The sequence below is a fragment of the Penaeus monodon genome, chromosome 10 (genome assembly GCF_015228065.2).
Source record: "Penaeus monodon isolate SGIC_2016 chromosome 10, NSTDA_Pmon_1, whole genome shotgun sequence".
In the NCBI taxonomy this organism is placed as follows: Eukaryota; Metazoa; Arthropoda; class Malacostraca; order Decapoda; family Penaeidae; genus Penaeus; species Penaeus monodon.
In genome coordinates this window covers 31,238,316-31,263,315 of record NC_051395.1, presented here as the reverse complement: position 1 = coordinate 31,263,315, position 25,000 = coordinate 31,238,316, and the positions used below count along the sequence as shown (strand labels likewise).

General features: G+C 27.9%; 2 protein-coding genes across 3 annotated transcripts in view; one reads left to right on the top strand and one right to left on the bottom strand.

The window, feature by feature from the left end:
- The window catches only part of LOC119577596 (probable aminopeptidase NPEPL1), a 21,811-nt gene extending 11,987 nt beyond the window's left edge, over nucleotides 1-9,824 (top strand). Inside the window, 9 exon segments of the mRNA XM_037925175.1 lie at nucleotides 409-591; nucleotides 1,048-1,215; nucleotides 1,376-1,412; nucleotides 1,415-1,464; nucleotides 1,651-1,660; nucleotides 6,772-6,969; nucleotides 7,668-7,831; nucleotides 8,306-8,416; nucleotides 8,630-9,824. Coding sequence (XP_037781103.1) covers nucleotides 409-591; nucleotides 1,048-1,215; nucleotides 1,376-1,412; nucleotides 1,415-1,464; nucleotides 1,651-1,660; nucleotides 6,772-6,969; nucleotides 7,668-7,831; nucleotides 8,306-8,416; nucleotides 8,630-8,785 — 1,077 coding nt within the window. The 3' untranslated portion in view covers nucleotides 8,786-9,824.
- A 3,376-nt stretch (nucleotides 9,825-13,200) lies between these two features.
- Nucleotides 13,201-24,578, bottom strand: LOC119578006 (thioredoxin-related transmembrane protein 2 homolog). Of its 2 annotated transcripts, XR_005229175.1 has the most exons (6): nucleotides 24,262-24,523; nucleotides 17,843-18,023; nucleotides 17,501-17,684; nucleotides 16,600-16,795; nucleotides 14,346-14,523; nucleotides 13,201-14,154 (listed from the first exon to the last, which is right to left on the bottom strand). XR_005229175.1 is itself a non-coding variant. In XM_037925715.1 (5 exons), exons 1-5 carry the CDS (start codon nucleotides 24,406-24,408, stop codon nucleotides 14,419-14,421), a joined length of 813 nt encoding a protein of 270 aa, XP_037781643.1. In that variant the 5' UTR covers nucleotides 24,409-24,578; the 3' UTR covers nucleotides 13,201-14,418. The 2 variants fall into 2 exon arrangements, 1 of the variants encoding a protein (XP_037781643.1); XM_037925715.1 differs by having other exon boundaries at nucleotides 13,201-14,523; nucleotides 24,262-24,578.
- Nucleotides 24,579-25,000: the final 422 nt, after the last annotated feature.

The following is a 25,000-nucleotide window of genomic DNA, read 5'->3' as shown; positions in this document are numbered from 1 at the left end:
GATGATGATGATGATGATGATGATATGATGATGATGATGATGATGATGATGATGATGATGATGATTCTTTTATTAGTCTAACTTAACTTCTTTACTTTTAAAGAGATAAGAACTGAGTTATCCTATTTACTTGGGCTAGTCTTTAAAATTATCATCCATGAAATATTAATAGACCTGACTTATATGACCCTCAGTCAAACCTTTCAAGGTTTATTTAGGTTTGCTTACAGATGCTAACTTTGACCTATGTGATAGATTTTAATAATTGTTTGAAATCAAGAGTTTCCACAAAAAAAATGATGAGATCTTGGCTTATTTGGCAGTATCAACTTCAATTTTATTAACAACCATGGTATATGTCCTAGTCTATTTTAGTTATGTTGAAGCTCAACATTTCTCACCATTCAGGCATGGAACTTATCAGTGAACAGCCTGCAGCCTTCCCCAACAGACTATTGTTCACTTTACTTGAATTTGGCAACAGTAGCAGCCCTTCCAATTAAGTGCTCTCGCCACAACACCCCCTCACGGACCCACTCCATTACCAAGATTATTAAGACTCATTCTACTGGTGCTGATGAGTGTATTGTGGTAAGTGTGTTGAAATCTTGTATAGCTACCATGTAATACTGTGCCATGGAGGTTGTTGATTTCTTATGTAGTTATAACTAGTCTATATAAGAGTATTGCTAAAAGGCAGTTGCATAAGACAAAAGTATATGAATTAAAATATGGAAGTTTGGGTTACATTAATGAAAAGACAAATAGCATTTGGATTTTCAGTTTGGTTTATTACTTGGCAGGTGACATCTCTGGCACCAGTAAATTTCAAATATGAAGAAATGAGATTAAAAAATCCATAATTAAAGGGAAATGAAGAAACTAGTCTATATAGATTAATTGTTATGTAGAATTGCAAAAAAAAGAGAAAAGTGAAAGATGCAATCATTATTTTTTAAAGAAACCTGTTAAGTGTTGATTATGGAGCAGGTGATTTTGGTGAAGTAGCACATGTATACTATTTTTGATTCAAACATTTTGTTACAGCTTGTATGTGAACGTTCTGATGTATTTGCCAGTGCCTGTGGTGTCGCCAGAGCATACCCTCTTTACTCTAGGAAAACTGCCGCATGTTCCTCATCAGATCACAATGTTACTGTTGAGGTCATACTAGTTGGATCAGGAGATTCTCCTTTGAGTGAGGATGATATTAGGGTAAGTTGTCATGTGCAAAAGTCAATCGAATAAAATTAAAACCCAAGTTTTTTTAACTTACTTGGATTTTTTGCTTTTAGGTTTTTGGTTTCCTTCCTTCCTTCCTCCTTCCCCCCTCTTTATGTTGTTGAGTGGCTTTCTATATTACTTTATTCCACAGATTTTAAATGAGTCTGTGTACAGTGTGAGACTTGCAGCAGGATCGTTGATACCCCAGCTAATGAGATGCATACAGATTCTTTCATTGAGGTATGTAAGCAAAAGTCTTTTGGTTAGAATCTGACCAACTTTTTGGTTTACCATGTATACATTTACATATATATATATATTTTCAAATGATGTTTATTCGTTATTTTTTTTTGCAATATAGAAAGATTTTTTTTAAAATAAAAATTGCACATTTTATTCATTTTAAAAACTTCCCCTTTTTTTTAGATGGCCAGAAGTAGGTAGTCCCGGGGCATAAAGCCTGGGGTTATCCAAAGGTAAAAGAACTTGCCACAAAAGGGTTTTGGGGTTTTGGTTTTGGGGAAAACAGCGTTCATGCTCCACCTTGGTTTGGGCTGTTCAACCCTTGGAGCAAGGGTGGGTGGGGGAAGGTTGCCCGGGGGCCAGTAAAGAAATGGGAAAATTTTTTTGTTTAAGATTTTTTTAATTTGGAAAAATTTAAATCGGTGCTAAAGAAATAAAAACTTCTGGTTTTTGGGGAAAAACCCCTTAGCATTTTTTGGGAAACCGCTGCGGTAAAGGGGGTGGGCGCAGAACGGGTTTTTTCCCGGGGAGGGGAAAATCCCAAACCGCATGCACGTTTTTGGAAAAGGGGACCCGAAAAAAACCCCGGAAAAACCTTTTGGAGGAAATTTTGGGGAAAACAAGTTGGGGAAAAAAATTTTTATAAAATTAAAATTTTTAAAAAAATTTAAATTTTAAAAAATATAAAAAAATAAAAATTAAAAAAAAAAAAAATAAAAAAAAAAAAAAATATTAAAAAAAATTTTTTTTTAAAAAAAAAAAAAAAAAAAAAAAAAAAAAAAAAAAAAAAAAAAAAAAAAAAAAAAAAAAAAAAAAAAAAAAATAAAAAAATTTAAAAAAAAAAAAAAAAAAAAAAAAAAAAAAAAATAAAAAAAAAAAAAAAAAAAATTAAGGAAGGAAAAAAAAAGAAATTTTAAAAAAAAGAAAAAAAAAAGAAAGAAATATATAAGGTAGAGAAAAAATATGAAGAAAAGGAAGAAGAAAAAAAAGAAGAAAAAGGAAAGAAAGATAAGAATTTAGTTTAAAATTTTAAGAAAGAATAAAAAGATAGAAATTATAAAAAATTTTAAAGATAAAATAAAAATTTTTTAAAGAAAGATGATAGAAGATTAAAAAGAGTATATATAATAAAAAATTTTTATAATATTATAATATAGATTTTCAATATATATATAAATATATAAATATTATATATATTATTAAAAATTTTTTAATTTATATGGATTATAAAATATAAAAAATATGAAAAATAAGATAATATAATAAAATAATATATATAGATTAAATATATGAAAATATTTAATTAATAATAATTTTAAATTATATATATATATTAAAATTTTAATAAAATATTTTAATTATATTAATATATATATATTTATTTTATAGAAAATATATATAATAAAATATGGGGATATTAATAATATAATATATATATTTTTTTATATCAATATATATTATATAAAATAAAAATTTTATTTTATTATAGTTATATAATAAAAATATAAAATTATTTTTAATTTTATATATATTTTTATATATGTTATATATATTGAAATTTATATATATATATAAAATATGTATTTTATATAAAATATGTATTTTAATATATATCTATATATTAAAATATATATCTATAGGGATTTTATATTATAATTTTATATTTTTATATAATTGTATATATATCTTTTAATTTTAAAGGGTATATATAAAAAATATATATTAAGTCATATTTATTTTATAGTATTTTTATAATTTTTTATATCAAATATATTATTTTATATATAATATTTTATATATATATTTTTAATGTATATAAAATGTAAAATGTATTATATTTTATTGTATATATTAAAATTTAAAATATTAAAATTATATATTATCCAACTAAAATATATATATATATATAAAATTTAATATATATATATTTTATAAAAATTATATACATATAAATATATATTAAAAAAATAAAATAAAAATTAATATATTTTAATTTTATATTATATATATATATTTATATTTTATATATATATATATATTTTTATTTTATTTTTATAATATTTTTTATTTTATAATACTTTATATAATATTATATATTTATTTATATTTTTATTTTATTTTAGTATATAAAAATATATATAAAATATTTGATATATTTTTGTATCAAAATATTTTTTCTATATATAAATATTTTTTGTATTTTAAAATATTATAAAATTTATATTTTATATAATTATATAATTTAAAATATTTTATATATTATTTAAAATATCTATAAAATTAATATATTATTATATATATAGATATTTAAAATATAAAAAAGTATATATATATTATATTTTAAATTATATAAAATATGGGTATTTATATTTTATATAAAATATAAAAATTATAGATAAAATATTTATATTTATATATTAAATATTTTATATATGGAAAAATAGGATATATTTTAAATAATAATCTTTTAAAAATTTTTTATATATATATTTATATATACTTTTTAATTTGATATAATATATATAAATATAATTTAAAATTATATTTATATATATTTTATAAAATATAATATATATATATATATTTATAATATATTTTTAATAAAATTTAAAATTAAATATAATCTATTTATATCAAATTATATATATATTTTTTTTATAAAATTATATATATTTTTATAAAATATATATATATTTTTCTTTATATTTATATTTTTAATTATCTATATTATATTTATATATATATTATATTTTATATATATAAAAATTTTTTATAATATAATATATTTCTTAAAATATATATTTATTTTAAAATTATATTTATTAATAATAATATTATAATGTATTTTTATATATATATTTATATATATATATATAAAATTATTTTTTTATATTATATTAATATATTGTAAATTAAAATTTTTTGTAAAATTTATATATTTTTTTTATTTATATATATATTTTTACTATTTTTAAATATATTTTATTAATTTATATTTTTAAATTATATATATATAATATTTTTTTTAATTATATTTTATTATTGTTATATATGATATTATATATATATATATATATATATTATGTATATTTTTTATTATGTAATATTATATATATTATAATAAAATATAAAATTATAAAATGGAATTATATTTATATATTAGGGTAATGTAATATATGTATATGTATATTTTATATATTAAAATTAATATATATATATTTTTTTTAATTTATTTATTTTAATTATTATATATGAAAGTATTATTTTGTAATTTTTATATATTATTTAAAATTATTAATATACAAAATATAATATATTTTTAATATAAAAGTTTATATATATATTTATTATATATATTTATATTTTTAATTTATTTTAAAATATTTAAAATATTTATTTAATATATAATATTATTATATATATATATGTAAGGGTATATATATGTTTTTAATTAATTATGTTATATGAAATAATAAAATGTTTTTTTATATATTGTTATAAAAATATTATTTATATTATATATATATGATTTTAATGTATTATCTATTCCTATTTATAATGGAATATTATATATTTATATTATATGTTTTATATATATGTATAATTTTTAAAGGATTATATATATCTTATTTTATATTATTTTTATTTTAAGGTTTTAAATTTATAATTGTATAATATATTAATTTTTAAATATTATATATATTTTTAATTATTTTTTCTATTTTTTATAGATATTTTTTAAAAGGTTTTTATATATTTTTTAAAAATTTTTATTTTGAAATATATATATGAAATAGGTAATTTTATTTATATGTATAGGGAATGTTTTAAAATTATATGTAATGTATATTAGGTTATATATGGTTATGTAATATGGTAAAATTATATGTTATAAAGGTTTTTTTTGTAAAATTCATGTATATTTTTTTTAATATATATGTTTGTATATTTTTATTATTTATTTGTATATTGTATTAATATATGTAAAAATTTTATAGTATATATATATGTATATGTATATGTAATTTTAATATATATGAAATAGTATAGTATATATATATGTATATGTTATTATTATAATTGTAAATGTATATTTTATATATAATGTTTAGTAAAATTTTTATATATGAAATATTTATATGTATAAAATTTAATGTATATGTAAATATAGTTTTTAATTTTGAAATTTTGTTATAATGTTATATATTTTTGTATATGTACTGTAATAATCTTTGTATATGTGAAATTTTTGAAATTTTAATTTTATCTTATATTTATATTTTTAAAATTTTAAAATATGTATATGTTATATGGTTATATTATAGGGATATATATGTATATTATATTTATAATTTATATGTTTTTATATATTTTGTATATTTCTTTTGAAAGATTTAATAAAATTTAAATATTTTTTATTTTATTTTATATATTTAAAAATGTATAGTATTTTATATTTTATATATGAAATATGTAATATATTGTATAGGGATATGTTATATATATGATATGTATATGTTATATATATTATTTTATAGTATATATATATTTAAAAATATGAAAATATATTTTTGAAATTTTATAAATTAAAAATATATGTAATTTTGAAAGTTTTGTTTATATTTAAATTTAATAATGTAATTTTTGTATATATATATGTAAAATGTATTGTATATATTATTTTAATGTATATGTATATAAAATATGTATTTGTATATATAGAATATGTATATGTATATATAAGATATGTTATGTATATAAAAGATATGTATAGTTATATATAGGATATGTATATGAAATATAGGATATGTATAAAATGTATATTTTAAGATATGTAATATGTATATATAATTGTATTGTTAAAAATATGAAAATGTATATGGTTTATTTTAATTAGAAATTTTTATATAAAATATGTATTGTAAAATAAAATTATGTATATGTATATGAATTTAGTATATATATGTATATTTAAAATATTTTTAATTTTATAAATTTGTATTATTTTTAAAATATTTTAAAATATGTAATTTTATATATATATTATAAATGTATTAAAATATAAAAGTAATTTTATTATATAAAAAATATAGTAAATTTTAATATATGAAATAATATAGGTATATTTTAATATTATTTTTAAAATTAATAATTATATAATATTTTATTATATATTTTGTTTTTTTTTTTTTTTTTTTTTTTTTTTTTTTTTTTTTTTTTTTTTTCTTTTCTTTTCTTTTCTTTTGAGAGGGAGAAGACTTACATAGATGTGGAAAAGGAGTACATACCATAAATTTACTTTTTGATACACCATGTATTGTATTAAGAATATTTCACATTTGTTTATTTATATTTATGTTTTCAGAACTGTAGAAATAAATAACACCGATGCAGAGGGTCGGCTTGTCCTTAGTGATGGTGTAGCATATGCAGCTAAAGATTTGCGATGCACAACCATTTTGGACATGGCTACTCTTACTGGTGCACAGGGCACTGCAACAGGTATGGTCTGATGCCATTCAAAATTCTTTCTTATTACTCTTGACAAATATACTGGATTCCAAACAATTGCATCAGGTGATTAAGGACTTCCAGAATTGATATCTATTATTTCTTAAAAAATAATACAACTTTGTTACAAATGGCATAATTATATCAATTAATTTGCAGAAAAAGATGTTCATATTGACTATAACTATCAAGAGAGAGCAATTAACCAAGTGCCATTGGGAAAATGCTGTGCTCATTTTAAATTTTTTTGTGAAATGTCTCTGCACACAGATGGCTCTGCTAGTGCTTATCCACAAAAGAGTCAATTAGTAGACCTTGTGACCTTACCTGATTTTACCTTTCCTTGAATAGGCAGGAAAAACATATTTTTTACTAATGCTATGAATATCAGTGGTGTTATTTTTATTATAGACATAAATACTATAATGTTATAAACATTCGTAACAGCAAAATAAAATAATGTAAAATATTTTCGTAAATCAAAGAAAAAGGTGAACAGGTGAGACAGGCAGTACTTGTAATTGGCTCATTGGTGACTTAGTACAAGTGTAGCCATCTATGCGTAAAACAATTAATAAAGTAAACTCACAGTGGGTATGGCATGTATGTACATGCCATACCCATCGGCACTGGGTTAAAACATTTAGATTGACATGTGTGACATGCTCTAAAGATTGTGAATTTTGCAGGGAAGTACCATGCTGCAGCACTTACCAATAACCAGGAATGGGAAGATGCTCTTGTTACTGCTGGCCAAACCTCTGGAGATTTGGTTCATCCATTGCCATACTCCCCAGAATTACACTTTGCTGAGTTTGCATCTGCTGTTGCTGACATGAAGAATTCGGTGGCAGTATGTATGCTTCTTGTAGATGTTATAATAATAATAATAATAATAATAATAATAATAATAATAATAATAATAATAATAATAATAATAATAATAATAATAATAATAATAATAATAATAATAATAACAATAACAACAATAACAACAATAACAACAATAACAGCAATAACAACAATAACAACAACAACAACAACAACAACAACGACAATAATAATAAATGATAATGATGATGTTGGTAATGATGACAATATTAGTGATAATGATTATTATTATTTTGCAGATCTTTTTCTTTACTTTTTTTGAAGACCAGAATTACTCTTCCTTTCTAGAGTGATTATTGTAACTTTATGTTTGATAAAATATCACTAAGAAAAAAAAATGTCAATTTTATTCAATGTCTTCTTATAAGAAGACAAAAATTGTAGTTAGATGGGTTAAGGATACTAAGATTCATGGCATTTCTTTTTCCTATACAAGGACCGAACAAATGCCACCTCTTCATGTGCTGGTCTCTTCATTGCTGCTCATCTCGGATTTGACTTTCCGGGCATTTGGATGCACGTTGATATGGCATATCCAGTGCACTGTGTACGTAAATTACATGTAACAGAATTGTTACTCATTGTTTCTTTAAAAAATTGTGTTTGATAAATTTGAATTTATGCAATTTATAGATTTTTTGAAATGATCTTAAAGTAAAATGTTGTGTACATAAACATGTAAAGAAATTGTTATTCATTAGTTCTTATATTTTTAGACATGATATTATATCAAGATGTCTTAACCTGTTTTTTTTCCCAGGGTGAACGTGCTACTGGGTATGGAGTAGCATTGCTGCCAGTTCTGTTTGGACATCACTCAAACAGCAGGATTTTCCGCGGTTTAGCACCTCTGTCATCTGAAAATGGAGAATGTGAAGTTAATTGTAAAGCCTCCAAGAAGATGAGGCTAGCATAAAGAAGACGGGTAGAGTTCAGAATTGGTTGCTAGAGGTACTGATAACCCAGAATTCAGTTACTAAAGTTCCCATGTCTTGTATCATCGCTGCCATAGTATGAATTTTTAAGCAAAGTTTTGTACTATAATGACTACAGCTTAACTGATTTGAGAGATAAGAGTGTGTAAGGTGTTTGGATATTGTAAAATGAATGTAAAGGCAGATATGAATTGAATTTTACTAAAACATTCATTTACTCATAAACATGTATCCAAGTTGCTTATTTTTTTCATTTATACATATAAATATGAGTTTAATAAAACCAGTAAGATTGGGCATTTCTGTGTAGAAAGCCTTTGAAATATCTAGAAATTCTTGAAAGTGTTTTAGTTTCAGTCACTTGTTTTTCTCGCTAATAGTATCCATTATTGTCCAGTGTATGCCCAGTGGCTGCTAGAATTTCTTATGATTTTGTCACATGAAAAGTGGCACATTGCAATACTCTTTTACATGAAAGACACGAGTGTTTATAAGTGCATATCTGCTGTCAGTTCTTAACCGTTTACTGGTATGATTTGTCAGGTATGGTTTTTCTGGGGATCCAAAACACAGAAAAGGCTGTAGTTATAAGTTTCTGTATTGATCAGTGATAATTTTGTTAATCTAATTGGTGATTGTATTTTTCTCATATATTCCAGTTCATTGTATTATAACCAGTAGATATTCCTGTTGTCATTTTTCATTATGAGTATCAATCCTTTTTGTCATTAATAAGGTGATTATTAGAAGTTTATTATTATTATTATTATTATTACTATTATTATTATTATTTCCTGAAAGACAGCAGACTTGTAAGTAGCTCTCCGTCCTTGGCATGTTGTCAGCAGTGCCATAAAGGCCGAACCATTCTAAAGGGATTCGACAATATCACTACCACCGGTGTTGCTTTGTAAGACCCAACAGTGCAAAAGGTGTCACCATGCAAGCTGTTTCTTGTTTTCATTAGAACAGTTAATTGTCACAGTCATAATATTACCTCAATAAAAGATTGATGCCCTCCACTGTATTTGAATGTGCAAAATTAGAAACCATAATTGGAGCAGTCAACGTATGATTTCCTAAGATTTTATTGAGTTTTCTCATATATATGTTCCTTGAGAAGTTTGTACCAAATCTTGATGCTTTGTATATTTTATTTGAGGGTTGAATATTATTTCCAGAGTAAGCAATTAATATATATATATATACAAATATAAATTTATATATATGTAAAACACACGCACATGCACACGCACATACATACATACATACATACATACATACATATACATACATACATACATACATACATATACATACATACATACATACATATACATACATACACACATACATACACATATACACACACACATACACATATACACACACACATACACATATACACACATACACACACATACACACACATACATACACATACACACACACACACACACACACACACACACACACACACACACACACACACACACACACACACACACACACACACACACACACACACACACACACACACACACACACACACACACACACACACACAACATACATACATACATCTCATCTTACATACCCTACACCCCTACCTATAGATTCTGATTCTTTGCAGTAATTGTCATTTTGTCATAGAAGTCTTTTTCAAATGGGTGCCTTCAGGAATGTTAAGTTTTAACCATTTCACTTCAGTTTTGAGAAACGTAAGGATGTGATTTCATCAATGCATTGTGTTTGTTCCACGCACTGTATACCATACCTTATTTTCATGGATAGTCATGACTGAAGTCTCACTATAATTCATCTTTCATCCATCTTGCAATCAGAATAAATCAAAGAAAGATAACATTTTGACGTTCCATGGAGGGAAGTAAGAAAAGTACTTATATATTGAAAGTACTTGTTCTGAACACTCATTTCCTCATGGCATCACATCGTTAGGGTTTATTGCCATTTTGCAGATTAAAGGTACAAGTTGAAAAGCTGTTTGAAATGAAATTATAAACTGTTTGGTTTTATCTTTAGATGTTTTTCTGGTGTGATCTAATGATCACTATATAAAGTATAGTATTATAAGATCGTGTTTTTCATGATTTGTAGATTTTAAAGGAAAAGACGAAAAGTTTAAGCAGTTAGATAATATTGTGTAAATGATATGAATTGTAATGTTTCAATAAAGGGATATCAGATTATTTCCAATGTTGAAATAGAACATTTCTTGAGTGTGTGGATTTAATAATGATTATTAATGAATTCATGAAGTAATGACAGTAGTTATATTCCCATTTAGTTTAAAAGCTGATTACCTAATCGATATACAGTTGTGAAAGTGAGAAAGAAAAAAATGTCATGAAATGCAACACTCACTGTTGGATAAATATTTTTGTTAATTTTGAATTAACTAATGTTTTTTGTAATAAGTGTAATTTTTTCTCTTCTTTGTTCTAGGGAATATTTAACTTGGTGAAACTTTATTAATTAATTTTCAACTTGTCAGTCCTAGTATGGCTGCATTTTGTAGATTTTTTTCATCAAAGAATTATATTTTCACACACAGAAGAAAACAACTTGTTTGATAACAAAGACTCAGGCATTATGTGAACTGCATTGCAAGATAACCCTGTTTAGTAATTTAGAATTTAATTGAGTAACTTATTCATCTTAGCATTTAAATAATGACTGTAATAAAGTAAAAAAGACCTAATAAATGTAATGAAAGTGGGGAAAAAGAGTGAAGAAAAGTGGTTTGTAATAACTAAACCTAATGTCCAGCTGTCATTCCTGTGATGGTTAGTAGTGGTTCACATGCATTGGTAAGTTTATAAACTACAAGTCATGGATATTTGTCTGTCAGTTGTGAAAACACTTTTGGTAAAATGTTTATTTTAATAGCAGATTCCAGTAATGCCAGGTTATTGGCCCGCCCAGCTCCTTTGGTATTTAAAGCACAGTATTAAGCAGGGATTGCCTTGTAGCTGTGGCTTTATACAAGTTTGGGTGTCACCACGGGGTGACGGGGGTTCCAATAGCAATGTGGCCCACTATAGGCTTTCCATCTGTATTCACGGTGGGGATATTGTGAATTTCCTGATATATGTAAATCGCTGTCCCCCCTAATAACACCCAAGATAATGAAGAGATCATATACACTAACTTTGCCAATACAACTGAAATTGATATGAAGCTTATTTAAAGAGCAAATGTAAGTAAGGACAGCCAGTTCTCTTCATTGGATTTGTTGTGTTTGCTTTGGATAACAAACAAAAACTTAAACTAGGAATAAAAGCAAACATATTTCGTAACATGGCTATTTAAGGTCACTTGAGTAACTGATAAAACCCCATCCACACAATCGAGCAGTTCCTGGCAGACTTACCTGGAAAAGACTATCTCATAAATATTCACGAGTGCTGGTGTCTGGCAAGGTCACCTATCTATACCCAGCAGCAAATGGTCAAGCCCCCCCCCTCCCCATTCGTTGCTTCTTGTCATTGGGGGGGGGGGGGGCTTAGCAGACCGGGATGAGGCCCAAGGTAGGGGATCACCTCTACCTTGGTCCTCAGCCCTAGTCTCGACTAATTTTGCACGGTCTTTTCTTCTCCCTTTCCTTTTCCTTCTCCATTCATCCAATTGTCATTTTTACCCTTTTTGCCACAATACCAAAATGCTCTATGCCCTTTGATATCTGGCACATTTGTTTGTTTCGACCATTAACCATTCTGGAAATCCACAAATATCTCATTGAACCAAAAAACTTCCACCATATCACTATATCTTGAATACACTGCTAATGACCATAAATGATGACACTGCAGAAAAATTTAAATAAATAATAATTGTCAAGGCACAAAGCAAGCTTTTGCCTTAATTTGGTTATTTCACTTTACTACGGGCATAGGCACTTTCTTGGTTTGCCCTTCAACTCTGTCCAAACAACAGGGCATTAAGCTCACTTAATGCCTGTTGGGTTGTGCTTAATCGTGTGGACTGGGCTTTACAAAGCCAGTCACTCCAATGAGCTAATTAAGCTCCTTTTGATGTCTAGAACATTTGTTTTAACTTTTAAACCTTCACCATTAATTGAAGCTCCAGCTAGACCACTTTGCTGGTTAGCTCATGGATGAAGCAAAAAGTCTGACAGCATGCAACCCACTCATCTGTGTCCACAAAGACAACTGAAGAGATTGAACCAGAAATAATTGTGAAAGCCTCTTTAACAGGATGTAAATGATTGAGTAAATGATTAATCAAAGAAAAATGTAAAAAAATATATATATATAACCAGCAGGACAATACATAGTAGCATGACATTTGAATAGTCATCAACATTGAAACTTATAAAGATAAATAACTTTACCTAAATGGATTAAAAGGAAAATGGCACAAATAATCTTTATTACAAAAGTTTATGTGATAAATTAACCATATCTGCAAATTAGCACAAACATGGAAAATCATCTTAATAAATCTTATATACAACTTGTAACAAAACTTGGAGATGTGCTGATGAAAGGCAAATAGCTTGTCTTTTTCAAAATTTATATATATCATACTCAAACCTTTTGATTAACAAGCTATATGCTGGGCAAAAGTGAATAATAATGATATGCCTTGCTATTTCACAACAAAGCTGTGAATGCACTGTTTACAAGCAAATTATTAAAATAACCAGCAGTAAGATATGCCTAATGGATGTAAGTACAGTACACTTCATGTTTACAGTTAGTTAACCAGTATGCATTAGATGACTATTTTATCATATAGTATTTTAGATAAATGGCCAGTATGTGATGAACAAGCATGTAATATACTAAGAAATAAAAATAACCATCATAATACTACAGGTTCTGTAAACTATTTCTTCTGAAGCTTCTAACATTTGAGCATGAAAATGAATTACAACTACAGTTACATGATACTCAATGCATACTCCCTTCACAGCAATGATTTTAATGAGAACAACTTTTTATATGTGGAATTTCAGTCATACAACCTTTCAAAAGCTTTTGGTTCATGCAACTCTGACACATGGGAACAATACAGGATATGTAACTTCATACACTGAACTTTGGTATTCTTGAATATAATGGGACAATATGGAAAACTAACAATTGCACATACTATTTTTCAAAGCCTTTGCCTTTTTTCACAGTTAGGGATAACCTTATTTTATGAAGGAATATAATTCACAATAAGTTCCTTGCTTTACTCAAATATTTGGGAGAATTCAGTGATTGCTCAATAAGTTGTAGATCACTGATTAGTAAATATATATATATAATCTGATTGTTGCCATCATTACATCAAGCTTGGTATATGAAAACTACCATATCTGTAATAAAAAAAAAAAGAAAAATGTTGGGTACAATAATAAAAGTATTTAAAAGTAGTGTGCTAACCAATAAAACAATAACATATCTTTAAAAAAAAAAGCTATGAACTAAGCTCTTTTGTGATCTTGTTCAAAGGAACAAAGGACCTCTTAATAATTTTATGCTACAACATAAACAACAGATTCATTACCTGGTTTAAAAAAATGTCTTAGGTAAAATGATGTACAACTTCTTCAAACATATCACTGTATTGTCTTTTTGCTTTACTCTGCTTTAACATGAGCTTCCTTCTTCCCTTTCTTTGCCTCTAGATCCTTCTTACACTGGAGGTACAAATTGTTCAGATCAAAGGAAGCCTTAATATTATCCTGAAAAGAGAGAGAAAGAGAGCAAAATCAGAAAAAAAAAGATATATATTTGCCAATATCTCAAAATGTATATTACTTTTCATATACAGCAGTGGCTCCCAACCAGTGGATCAAGATCTGCAAGGTGGTCACCAAGAGCTTACATGGGGATCATGGAGCCTTCAGGAGGATTTTATTTTATTTTATCTTATTTTATTTATTTTATTTATTTAAAAAAAATATATATATTTGCTATGCACTCATCATTACTCATATTAATCCCATATCATCAGGAAAATGTAGTATACAGCAATACAAGGTACCAGAAAATATTTCCAAAAATCAAGTAAAAGGTTAAACAGGTGAGATCGGTAGTACTCATAATTGGCTCATTGGTGACTTAGTGCTTAGCCATCTAGGTGTAAATACAATTAATAAACTAAACTCACAGTGGGCATGGCAAGTATGTACATGCCACCCCCCAATCCCTTGCTCATTGTTGTCATGGTGGGGGCTTAGGAGACAGGGATTGAGGCCCAGAGTAAGATCACCCCAACCTTGGTGCTCAGCCCTTGCCTCAACTAATTTTGCATGGTCTTTTCTTCTCCTCCTATCCTTTTCCTTTTTTTCATCCCCTGGTACTTTCCACTTATCTCAATTGTTAAACTCATTTTTGCCCTTCTTGCCATAATACTTTATCATAATGCTCCCTACTCCCTTAACTCCTCCCCCTTCTAACAACCTTTACCTTATGCTAAGCCACATCAGCTCCACCTCTACCCTTTCACTACCATACTATCCTCTAGTACTGTTCAACCTGTCACTTTACCCTAATCATTAACTCATTCCTAATCCTTCTCACTACTCTACTTTATCATAGCGTCATATAACCTTTGATATCATACAGCATTTCCTTACCTGGGGGCTTTGCCCTCAAGCCTCATGCTATCACTATATTTTGAATACCACACTAATGACCTTTGATGTTGATGCCTCAGAAATTTTTAGTAAACAAGTAAGTACATGCCATCCCTGGCAGCCAATGGAATAAAAGGATACTGTCAGTGTGAGAAAGGAAAATTGTATTAAAATTAGCTAACTAAAACTTGTACAGATAACTTTTTTTTCTTTCCTTTTCTTAGCCAAAAATTATGTTCAGGTTTTGCAGATATGTTGCAGGTTTGAGAAAGGGTTGGGAACCACTGATATACTGGACAGTTTACAATCAGTTCCATTAATACTTCTTTTTAGAAGGTTTCACTCATGATGTACCAACTGAATGCCAAATTCATAGCAAATTATTAATATGCTTCTTTACCAACTTGTTAAATAACAGAAGATATAAATAAATAAATAAATAAATATATATATATATATATATATATATATGTATATATATATTTATATATATATATTTATATATATTTTTATTTATATATATATATAAATATATATTTATATATATATATATAAATATATATTTGTTCCCTTGGGCAAGGAACTTCGCCGCGGTGGCCGAATGGCTAGAGCATCGAACTCAAGACTGTCACGACGGCAATCTGAGTTCGAGGGTTCGAGTCACCGGCCGGCGCGTTGTTCCCTTGGGCAAGGAACTTCACCTCGATTGCCTACCTAGCCACTGGGTGGCCAAGCCAGCCCAAGTCAAGTGCTGGTCCCAAGCCCGGATAAATAGAGAGAATGATTACCTAAAAGGTACCACCGGCACTCTCCGTGGAAAGGAACTGGGGACCCTACCACGTACTCACTCCAAGAGCATCACAACATGAAAACTACAATTAAGTATCATGCTGTGACCACGGTGGCTCAGACATGAACCTACCGTTAAAAGATTAGATATTATATACACACATATATATCTATATATCTATATATATATATATATATATATATATATATATATATATATATATATATATATATATATATATATATATGAGCTTGTCTGCAACAATCCCTAATCCAACTAATATAATGGCTATATGAGTTATACAGTCTAATGTGATTCAAAGGGATTAACACAAGGAAACAAGAACATTCAAGAAGAAAAGAAATAGAGAAAGAAAAAGAATAACCAACCTCTGTGAAGTAAAATTTCTGGAACTTGGCGTTGGCATCCAAGCAAGGCCGTCTTTCAACTTCAGTCCCCTTCTTAAAGATTGAAATGGTTGGGAGCTGAAGAGAAAATGCTGAATCGTTGATGTGGTATTTTTTTGCTGCATCAGGATAACGCCCTACATCAATCTTACCAAATTTCAGGTTGTCGAGGGCATATCTGAGTGGAAGAGATCAGTGATACATTCTTTAACATCTTTTTTTAATTCAGAATTTGTTAATGTAATTAATATTATTATTTTGGCCTTACAATTTCTTTTTTAAAAATATGTAAGGGGAAGAAAAAATTTGATCACAAAGTTATTCACCTTTTAGAGGATGAAAAGTCTATTTGACCTTTCATATTCTTTTATTTAATATATTACTCTCATTCTTTCACAACTTTTACTTATCCACAGAATTAGTTAATGCAATTAATAATTTTACTTTAGCCTTATTATCATTATTTTTTTAAATATATACGAAGAAAAAATTTGATCACAAAATTATCCACCTTTTATAGGATGAAAAGAACACTTGACCTTTCATATTTTTATACTTAATGTATTACTCTCTAAATTGAACCCTAGGTTCCCAATGAAGTTTGCCTATCAAACTCATGAATATTAGCCTATTTTACTTTATGCAAAATTCTTGTAGTCCCACTTGCGAAAAATAATACATTTTACAAAAGAACACATTGAAATTCTCTTGCAATAACTTTCAATACTAATTTCAGTGCTATATTTTGGGTTCCTTCAGTCTAAAGAGCTGACCCGTTTCTCCTTCTATCAAGTTCACTGAGCGTTCAGATTTTCCTAACATCACATATCTTGCCTAGCCATATACAACTGATTTTACTACACCATATACTAAAATAACATACTGGGCTGAGAGCTTTGCAAATATGGGTGCCAGACTTGAGCAAGCAGGGCTCCATGCGGTGTAGAAGGTGATAAGCCACACCGTATTCTTGTCTCGCTGCAGCTCCTCGTCCAACTCTTTGCCTTGGAAGTAAGTCAGATTCTCGGGCCCTTGATATACAGGTTCTCCAACCAGGAGGAAATGAGCTGGAAAACATTAAAAATATGAGAAACTTTCTTGAAATCATTTAAATTCCTAGTACACAAAACCATGCCAATCTTAATACAACTTGGGCCTACTGCGCTCATATTTAACAAATGAACTACTCAGACCCCCCCCCCCCCCATAAATACTGAATACTCACTGATGGCAAACACAAGATACAGAATGCCATACACAGGATCAGCACTGAACCACAGGAGAACATTGCAGAGTTTAGCATATGTGGACGCAACAGAGATATATGCAAGCATGGTCCTGCTCCCACTCTTGCGGGTTCTGAAGGCAATGATGACAATCATGAAGAACATCACTTCAGATTCCCACTGAAACAGAAAGTTCACAATCAACAAAATGTTTATTCATGATAGTAATAAAGGTAACATTCATAATACCATGAATATCAACACTGTGGGGTATAGTTATTACAAATCTGAAATGAACGAGAAGTAATAATTTTTATTTTTGTTGAAATTAGCAATCGTTTTCATGCCTTTCTCACCAATTGTCATAGTGAACTCTGCTGATTAAGTGTTTAATATCAACTTAGGGCACCGAATTTAGTTTATACATCAAAATGCATGAAATACACGAAAGTGATCTTAACCCAATGCTGTCAGGGATGGCACATACATGCTATGCTTTTTGCGAGATTGATTTATCAATTACAGTTACACAGTGAAGGCTATAAAATACGGTCCATGGAGTCAGCTCCTATCCAACCTATTTACCCTTAAAAAAAAAAATATATATATATATATATATATATATATATATATATATATATATATATATATATATATATATATATATATATATATATATATATATACTATGTAATGCTATCGGCATTGTTAATAACATTATAATAATTATAATGTCTATTATAATAATAACAAGACTTATATCAATGCATTATACGAGAGAGAAAAAAATTAAAACTCAAGGGAAGGGGAAATCAAGCAAGGTCACATAAGCTTAATAATTAGTGATTAGTTATTACGGAGCCATCTACATGCAAGCACATTTTACAAAAGAAAAGGAAAGACGACAGAGAACATTGCATGCTCCCAGTGGAATTGGGTAAAAATGATTGAAGGATTGAAAATTCATTAATAATTACTGGAATATAGGGAACTATATACCTTGGATAAAATGGACAAATCTGATAACATTAAAACTATTTGAAGATCTAAAGCTTTTCCAGAATATATTCAAGACAAACAAAAAGGAAATTCCTTTTGGTAAATGAATCATTGCCAAAGCTGAAGCTAAATATATGATTTGTTCCACTACCTTGCCTACATTTGGCTGATCAGCCAAAGAGAGAGAGAGAGAGAGGAGAGAGAGAGAGATGAGAGAGAGAGGGAGAGAGAGAGAGAGAGAGAGAGAGAGAGAGAGAGAGAGAGAGAGAGAGAGAGAGAGAGAGAGAGGAGAGAGAGAGGAGAGGAGAGGAGAGGAGAGAGAGAGAGAGTGAGGAGAGAGAGAGGGGAGAGAGAGAGAGAGCGGGGAGAGAGAGAGAGGAGAGGGAGGGAAAGGGAGAGAGAGGGATGAGAGAGAGGGAGTGGAGAGAGAGAGAGGGGAGAGAGAGAGAGAGAGGGGAGAGAGAGAGAGAGAGAGAGAGGGAAAGAGAGAGAGAGAGAGAGAGAGGGAAGAGCGGGGAGAGAGGGAAAGAGAGAGAGAGCGGGAGAGGGAGAGAGGAGAGAGAGAGGAGAGAGAGGAGAGGAGAGGAGAGAGGAGAGAGGAAAGAGGAGGAAAGAGGGAGAGAGGGAAGAGAGGGAAAGAGAAAGAGGGAAAAGAGGGAGGGAAGAAAAAGAGGAAAGAGGAAAGAGAAAGGAAAGAGGATGGATACCATCCAAGTCATTTTCACATAGAGACCACACTACTAATAATAAAAAATTTTAAAAAAAAATATAAAATTATTATAAAAAATTTTAAAATTTAAAATTTTAATATATTATTTAATATATTTTTTATAAAAAAATTTAAAAAATTTTAAAATATTTTAAAAATTTAATTAAAATTTTTTTATTTTAAATTTTAAATAATTTTAATTTAAAAAAATTTTAAAAATTTTTATGTTTTAAATTTTTTTTTTTAAAAAAATTTTTTAAATTATAAATTTTTTTATTTATATATAAATAAAAAAAAAAATAATTTTTAAATTAATTATATTAAAATTTAAAATAAATAAAAAATTTAATCAATTAAAAAAAATTTTTTAAAATTAAAAATTTTTATTCATTTTAATATTATTTTATATATTAAAATAAATTTAATATAATATATTAAAACATTATTATTTATATATATAAATTAATATAAACATAAATATATAAAACATTAATATATCAAAATTCTTTTTCTATATATTATTAATAATATAATTATCTTTAATATATTATAATTATATTTTATAAATTTTAATACAATATATAATTATATACATATATTATTATTTAAATATACATATATATATACATATATAAAATGTAACATATAAAAATATATATATACATATATATAAAATATTACATATATAATAAAAATATATAAAACATATTATATATAATTTTATATAATATTATATATACTATACATTATATATATAAACAATATACATATATAATATTCATATCATATAATAAAAATATATTTTTTAAAAACTATCAAATTTATATAATATAATATAATATAATATATAAAAATATATATATATATAACATTACAAAATTTTATAATATATATATAAAAACATTATATATAATAATTATACATATAAATATCACATAATATATAATATATAATATATAATAAAATTATAATAAAATAATAAATATATATATACATATAATCATAAAACATATATATATAATATTATATATATATATATCTATATTTTAATACATATATATATAACATATACATATATATATAATACATATATATATACAATATATTATACATATATATACATATATATATAACATATAATACATATAATATATACATATATATACACATATATATACATATATATACATATATATATACACATATATATACATATATATATACACATATATATAATGTCTATTATAATAATAACAAGACTTATATCAATGCATTATACGAGAGAAAAAAATTAAAACTCAAGGGAAGGGGAAATCAAGCAAGGTCACATAAGCTTAATAATTAGTGATTAGTTATTACGGAGCCATCTACATGCAAGCACATTTTACAAAAGAAAAGGAAAGACGACAGAGAACATTGCATGCTCCCAGTGGAATTGGGTAAAAATGATTGAAGGATTGAAAATTCATTAATAATTACTGGAATATAGGGAACTATATCCCTTGGATAAAATGGACAAATCTGATAACATTAAAACTATTTGAAGATCTAAAGCTTTTCCAGAATATATTCAAGACAAACAAAAAGGAAATTCCTTTTGGTAAATGAATCATTGCCAAAGCTGAAGCTAAATATATGATATGTTCCACTACCTTGCCTACATTTGGCTGATAGTACATTGTGGTCCAAACTGTGCTTTATTAGTGGGTGGCCATTATACTTAATAAGGTTTATAAAAATAGCCAGGTACAGAAAGAGAGATACATATGGTTTCTAAGAGAGAGAGAGAGAGAGAGGAGAGAGAGAGAGAGAGAGAGAGAGAGAGAGAGAGAGAGAGAGAGAGAGAGAGAGAGAGAGAGGAGAGAGGAGGAGAGAGATAGGGAGGGAGGGGGAGGAGGGAGAGGGAGAGAGAGAGAGGGAGAGAGAGAGAGATGGAAAGATGGAAAGATGGAAAGATGGAAAGAGGGAAAGAGGGAGAGAGGGAGAGAGGGAAAGAGGAAGAGAGGGAAAGAGGAAGAGAGGGAGAAAGAGGGAGGGAAAGAGAAAAAGAGAGAAAGAGAAAGAGAAAGAGAGATAAGGATATCCATCCGCAGAGTAAAACACATTTTCACATATGAGGCCACCACACTGAAGACATTTGGGACTCTGTAAGCTTCAAAAATATTGTGGGTGATGACAGGAAAATTCCAACTAGGGAAAAAAAATTGACTGAGTCATAAATTCTCTTTCCAAGTCCTATCACTTTTCCTTTTCTACTCTACCAACTTAAATTAATTGAAATGGTAACTGGAGGTACAACAGCCACATGATAATAACAATATAGATATATAACAAACTATGGGTGAATTTAGAGCAATGCTAATATCTCCTACTTTTATGAATATCATCTTTTTCTATAACATAGTCTTACAACTAACAACTTTTAACTCAATTCTGCTGGAAAAATGCTGTTCTCATTTAGGATTTTTTTTTTGTATGTGTGAAATGTCTCTGCACATAGATGGCTCTGCAAGTGCTTAGCCACAAAAGAGTCAATTAGTTGCCCTTGTGACCTTACCTGATTTCACCTTTCCTTGAATTGGCGGGAAAACCTTTTTTTTACTAATGCTATGAATATAGATGGTGTTATTTTCTATTAGTCATGAAAGAGAGAGAGAAAGAGAGAGAGTAATTACTGTAATGTTATTGACATTAGTAACTGCAACATAAGATAACAAAATATTTTTGAAAATCAAGGAAAAGGGGAAACAGGCGAGACTGGTAGTACTTGTAATTGGCTCATTGGTGAATTAGTGGATGGCTTGTGAAGCTATCTATGTGTAAGAACATTTAATAAAATAAACTCACAGTGGCATGGCATTTACGTACATGCTGTGTCCGTCAGTTTTGGGTTAAAATAAGGAGTGAATCACACATTTAGAAATTCACCAATCTTTAACTCTACAAGTTATGTTTTCTTCTCATTTCCTATCCGATTATGATTACCTTGATATTATTTATTAAGATGTTATTGCAGGCTAATACTTTTAACAGTTAGTTATTTAATGAGTGTCCATTTTCTTAACTCAATGACATCACAGTTATCAAAGCCCTATAGAATAGGCACTAATTACTTCCCTTATTATTATGTTAAGAGATAGATTTCTTTGCAACTATTATAGTTTCCATTTTTTCCCTGATAGAACATGAAATGAACAAAATAAGATATACAATTTACAATTTTTCAGCAATACAGCAGGTGACATAATTTTTTGCAGTAGTTACAATGTAGAGTAAAAAGTAGGTAATTTAATGAATTATACTCAGTTTTTTCTAAGGCATAATTTTTTTTCTATGCAAATTAATAAGAGAAATGTTAGCAATTCAATTAATAAAATCAGAATGAATAAGTTAAGTAACTGCCCAGACTATATGCCAACAAGGCAATCATATATTTTAGCAAAATAAAGCTTGGAATGGTTCTGTATTTGAGGCCAAGTCACCAGGAAGGTCTACAAACCATACATACAATAACTAATTATTATAAACAAATTTTCTATTTGTCACTTGTCCATAGGCCTATATCAGTCTATAGCATAAGCTGAATAACTTTATTTTTTAATATACAATTGTCTCACAAACAAAAAATCTTGGATTTCCGTGATAATTGTTTATGTAGTGATCGTACCCCTATTGTACTAGCCAACAACCTTAAGGGAACTCCTGGGAATCCATAAACATTGTGGTATTTCCTTTGCAAATTGATAAAAAAAGTTGGGCAGCATGTAATCTTTGGTATACATTTATATAATGACTATATAAAGATTGGGAAAATCAAAGACTGGTACACGGGGCAATCTGTGCAGCCAAAGAATAAATGTCAGAAATAAAGAAAACACGTCACGACAAATGCCTTGTTGAGACGTGGTCCACGGCAGTTGGGAAGGACTCCAAGGGGGCGTCCAGATTGGGAAATAATGACTGTGTGGGGGTCTGGTGGCGAAGACCATGTGTTAGAACGGGTTTTGGTTCATACAACAATGTGTTTGGATTTCCAATATTTGGCTCGTGTAATAGGAGTACGGCTCAGAGGGGTGCAGTCTCTTCATAAACAAGTACCAATACTTTCACTTATATCATTTGCAATGGAAACATTAAATTTACACATTTACAACATAAATAACTGAAACAAGAAGTAAATATTGCACAGTTGGATGGCTGTGTGAAACAAAAAATTACCATAAAATCTTAGAAAATTAAAGAAATCAAATGATAAACCGTTGCAAGCATGGCAAAGCTTCCTGCTTTACACGTGAGGGGCTCTCCTGGAACAAAAATTCCAAAGGACAGGTAGAAAAATAAAATTGAACACTAAACAGAACATACATTACAATAACATGCCTGATGTGACAAAACAAAATAAATATATGAATACAAAAGGAAATATAAATACATCTTCCCAGAATGAGCTCTTTAAAACCGGTTTCAGATATTACAAAAAGGTACAGCTCAACAAGAAATCTAAAATACAATAAAATAATCATAAAACATCGCACCGAGCGAGAAAAAAAGAAAAACGACAAAAAAGGGGAGGGGGAAATCACTGTGCATAGGCCTACAAGTCTCCACACCCTTGCTAACTAACACAAACAAAACACCAAATAAAAAATGAGAGATCAAAACCAAACAAAAAAGAGAGAAAGACCAAACTGGAGGAAAAAAAACCCTTACCATAGTGAGCTCCCCACAATCGCCTTCGGGAAAGAGAATTTCACACAAAACCGGCGTAAATTTAGCCGTCAAGAAGCTGAGACTCATCATCAAATTTAGCATGTGATAAGGGTGAGCCAGCTGTTTTATATCATCAAAAGCAGCCATGGTGAAGATTAAAGATTCTCTCGGCGTTTGACGAGTCCAAAAATCTGTCACGCTGCCTCCCTTCTTTATTTGTCTGTTTCCTGTGTCTTCTCTTCGCTACAGACGACGCACGACTGACTTTTCGTTTCTTGATCTCGGTCTTTTCACGGTTTTCTTTATTGTTATTGTTATTATTATTGTTATTATTATTATTATTATTATGACTTTTCTTGTTATTATTATTAGTGTATGTTGTTATTATTGTTATTTTGAATAAATATACTGGTAATGATGATGGAGAACATGTTTTTATTTATTTATTTATTTTATTACTTTCGTTTTTTTGCTGGTTTTATCAAATCGATTATTACCTTTATAACTGCAATTATCTTTATTATCATTGTCATTACTACCATCATTCGTTTACGTACGAAAGCTTTCCTTTCTTTAACTAGTCTCGGTCAACTTTCACCTTTATTTGATTATTCAATCTTGTTTATCTGCTGTTTTTAATATATATATATATATATATATATATATATATACACACATATATACACATATTTATGTATTTTTTAATTTATTAATTTCACCATACTAATCTTACTGTAGA